Here is a 4000-nt window from a genome sequence, read left to right as displayed (position 1 = left end):
AAAAATTTTCCCACAAAAATTTTCATCTTCTATTCGCGGTTCCTTTTTATTCTCCACACCTTCACTTTTGATCTGCAGTCAGTCCAAATTCTTCAATAACAAGTAAGATTTTTGTTTCTTATCAAGAAATTTATGATTTATATTCTAGGTTTCTGTTGATTTTTGCTTCTCACCGGTCGGGTAGCCACTGCTATTTAGCTTTATTTATATTTCATGTGTTTGGATTTCAATTTTGCTTCGTATAATTGACGTGTATAAAAGACAAAGGATTTCAATTTTGTTGTTGGTTTATAATTGACATATTAAAAGACAAAGGAATCCAATTTTGCTTCGTATATATGCATTTGACGGCTTCTGTTGTTTTTTTTCATATATGCACGTATTTGCTTCTGTTGTCTTTTTTCATATATGCACGTATTCTTATTAGCTTTATATTAGGCTTGCTTAGAAATAATTTTGTTTTAGTTTTCAAAAAAGGTTATGTCTAGCTTTAATTTTCAGGGTCTCTTGGGAAGGATGATGAAAGTAAAATCAAATTTGGGAAAACATCTTTTCCTTCTAATTAGTATGCATATGAAGAGAATGGATACATTGAAGCTAATTATGCATATGATTAGAGCTATTTTTGCACATCACTATCGAAAATATTATTTAAAGACCCCATATTCCGTGAGTGAGATTGACCGATCACGTTACATTCACAGACTGATCTATGAGAGTGATAACACATGTCATGAACAATTACGTATGGATAGATATACATTTAGGCGCCTAGTTCACATGCTTGGAACGATTGGACGACTAAGACCTACGAATAACCTGACAGTTGATGAGCAAGTTGCTATATTTTTGTACATCCTAGCCCATCATCAAAAGAATCGTACAATGAAAACTAATTTCTTGCGGTCAGGCGAAACAATTAGTAGGTATTTCAATAGGGTATTAAATGCAGTTCTTAGGCTTCAAGGTCATTTACTAAAAGCTCCCTCCGCTTTACCTGAGGATTCAACTGATGCGAAATGGAAATGGTTTAAGGTATCCTAAAAACACCTTCTTTTTCATTATATACACAAATATCTTTAATATTGATTGAGTTAAAATTGTAGAATTGCATAGGAGCTCTTGATGGTACCCACATTGAAGTGAAAGTATCCGAGGTTGATAAACCTAGATATCGTAATAGAAAAGGTCATACTTCTACAAATGTGTTAGGCGTATGTTCACAAGACATGCAATTTATATATGTACTTGCGGGTTGGGAAGGTTCAGCGGCAGATGGTAGAGTGCTTCGAGATGCTTTAAGTAGAAGAAATGGGTTACCAATACAAGATGGTACGTAGCTAGACACTTTTAAAATTTTAATTCAATATATATTGAAGCATTGACTGATTCTCAAAGATAAAAAGCTGCAATGAAACTTGTTCGAGATCCTGATTTATTAGATTACTTTTTCACTCTTCATGATGAAGGGGCTAAAAAGATGTTTCTAATAGAACTATTAGGATGAAATTACTTTTTTACGTTTTTGCTACCAAACTAGACTTCTTCAATTTCATGGACTAGCTAAAGATTATTTGCTTTTATAATTAAATTCAATCCGTGGCTTTTTTTTAAATAATTTTTGTATTGTATTTTCTATATTTTCAAAATTTAAAGAGAATTATATTCATGTAATATATTTAATTAGCATTATTGATGTTAGAAGGATGATATATACGTATGTATATATATTGATTAATTGTTGTATTTTTTAGTTTAGCATTTTAAGTTAATATAGAATTCAAAATCTTGACATTTTCCAAACATAGGAAAGTAAAATTGTTGGGAATCATATTACTAGGAATCACTTTCCTGTTAATCATTTTCCCTGCCAACTTTCCTTTCCTTTACTTTCCTGACAACCAAACATGCCCTACATGTTTTCTCAAAAGATTCACCTAAAATTAATACTTCCTTCGTCCCTATGTAGTACATGCGTTTCTTTTCGGCACATAATTTAAGAAAAATGTTTTAAATGAGTTAAGTAAAAAGAGAATTAAGTGGAAAGAAAAAAGGTAAAAAGATGAAGAAAGTAAAGTAAGAGATAATACTAAAATACTTTTTACCAAAAAAAAGAAATGAATCAGCTTAGTGATTTTGATATGGAGTGAAAGGCGGAGGTAAAACAAGAGCTGGAATTCAATATAAAAGAAAAAAATCCTCCGAAGAGGCCTACCGTTGATACCGTCCTAATACACTTTATTTTCCGAGATATCTAGCTCTTCTAAAGAGGAGCTATTTATAGGGATCCTACGAACTCTAATCTGAGAAAGTGAATCAACCTATAGATAAATAAGGAAACAAATCCTCAACATTTAAAGTAATCTTTCAACAATCTCCATAATAATGAAAATAATCTCAAGAGATAATGGAGATCATTAGCTTGATCTCTATCAGATTTCTTATGAAAGTAAATTTGTATTTATATTTGAAATCTAAAATCAAAATCTTACTTTGGTGCCACCCAATTTTTTAAAACCACCCCATTTCTATGTTTCCTGTTATGTTAGTAAGTGTTTAAAATTTTATTTATTAGGTGGTGTTTGGTTTCTTAGATGTAGCAAAATATAATCTAGGATTAAGTTGTGAGATTATTTTAGTTGAGTGGTTGTCTATGATTAATTATCACATAATTATCCCTCTGGGATTAGGAGTGTCAATCGGGCCAACCCGCTCGGGTTGCAGGGCTATTTGGGTGCAGGCTATTCAGGTTATGAATTTTTCGGGTCATAAATTTTCAACTCTAACCCTAACCTATCGGGTTTCGGGCTAACCCATCTTGCCATTCGGGCCTAAAAACATTCAAAAATAATCTCATGTATCAAAATTTTCTTCTTTAAAATGATTTATTATTTTAGATATTTTTTTATTCTTAGTATTAGAATCATATAAAATCTTCAAATTTTCATAGTTTTCTTTAATAATAGTTGGAGAGAAGCCTTTTATCTCGATCAACTACAATATTAACAAAGATAAATTAAAATCAAATCAATCAATTTGAGGTTCATGTCATTATTTTGGTATTGTTCAAAATAATTCTTTATGAAAATTAAAAATCATATCTTATGTGAATAATTATTAAAATGATAAATATATTGAGATTATGATATGTTAGTTTTTAATTTTGTCTTGATTGGCTTTGGTGGTGGTAAGACAGTAGTGGCAGAAGATGGGATGATGTAATAATGAGTCGGGGTGGAACTTGAAAGTTGATAGTGTGGGATCAAGTGAAAACGTATATAATGAAGATTGAAGAAGACTAATGATGGTTGTACATGAAATTAAAAAAATCCCTAAAGCCCAATATTTTTTAATTAAAAGTGGCAACCTGTCGGGCCAAACCGTTTAACCCGCCAACCCATTCGGGCTAACCCGTTTAGCCCGTTTTGTATTCGAGTTATAAAATTACAGCCCTAACCCAATAATTTTACCGGTCTATTCGGGCCAACCCACAAATTTCAGGTTGGATTAACATCCTATGTAGGGCTGACAATTTTCGACACGACACGACACGATAATCCGACACGAATCCGCACGAAATTATTGGGTTTGGGTCAAGTCTTATTGGATCTGTGTCCTTATCGGGTTGACCCATTAAGAACCCGATAATTTCGGGTTGGGTTCGGGTCGGATGCAGGTCGGATACGGGTAACCCATTAAGAAATAATATTATTATTTTTATTATTATTTAAAATATATATATATTACTTTAATTTTTTAATTTCTTATAAATTAGGTTTAAATAGTATAAAATGAATTTTAATTGTGTAAATTAGGTTAAAAATTAAGGTTTAATCGTGTAATATTAGGTTTTAATCGTGTAATATCAGGTTCGGGTTGTTATCGTGTCGTGTCAACCCATATTATATCGTGTCGATAACGGGTTCGTGTCGGGTGCGGGTCGTGTTCGGATTTGAAGGTAACAGGTCGGGTTCGTGTTCGGATTTACAGTTTTCTTAAC

At 32.0% G+C, this 4000-nt stretch overlaps 1 protein-coding gene across 2 annotated transcripts; it reads left to right on the top strand.

The window, feature by feature from the left end:
* On the top strand, positions 1–1596 carry LOC121767918. Of its 2 annotated transcripts, XR_006043240.1 has the most exons (3): positions 1–102; positions 502–1035; positions 1107–1596. XR_006043240.1 is itself a non-coding variant. In XM_042164248.1 (2 exons), the coding sequence occupies exons 1-2, from the start codon at positions 481–483 to the stop codon at positions 1338–1340; spliced, it is 789 nt and encodes a 262-aa protein (XP_042020182.1). In that variant the 5' UTR covers positions 7–480; the 3' UTR covers positions 1341–1596. The 2 variants fall into 2 exon arrangements, 1 of the variants encoding a protein (XP_042020182.1); XM_042164248.1 differs by having other exon boundaries at positions 7–1035.
* Positions 1597–4000: the final 2404 nt, after the last annotated feature.

The sequence above is a fragment of the Salvia splendens genome, chromosome 15 (genome assembly GCF_004379255.2).
Source record: "Salvia splendens isolate huo1 chromosome 15, SspV2, whole genome shotgun sequence".
NCBI classification, from domain to species: Eukaryota; Viridiplantae; Streptophyta; class Magnoliopsida; order Lamiales; family Lamiaceae; genus Salvia; species Salvia splendens.
The sequence above is the reverse complement of the archived record's forward strand: the minus strand, read 5'-3'. Positions and strand labels throughout refer to the sequence as shown.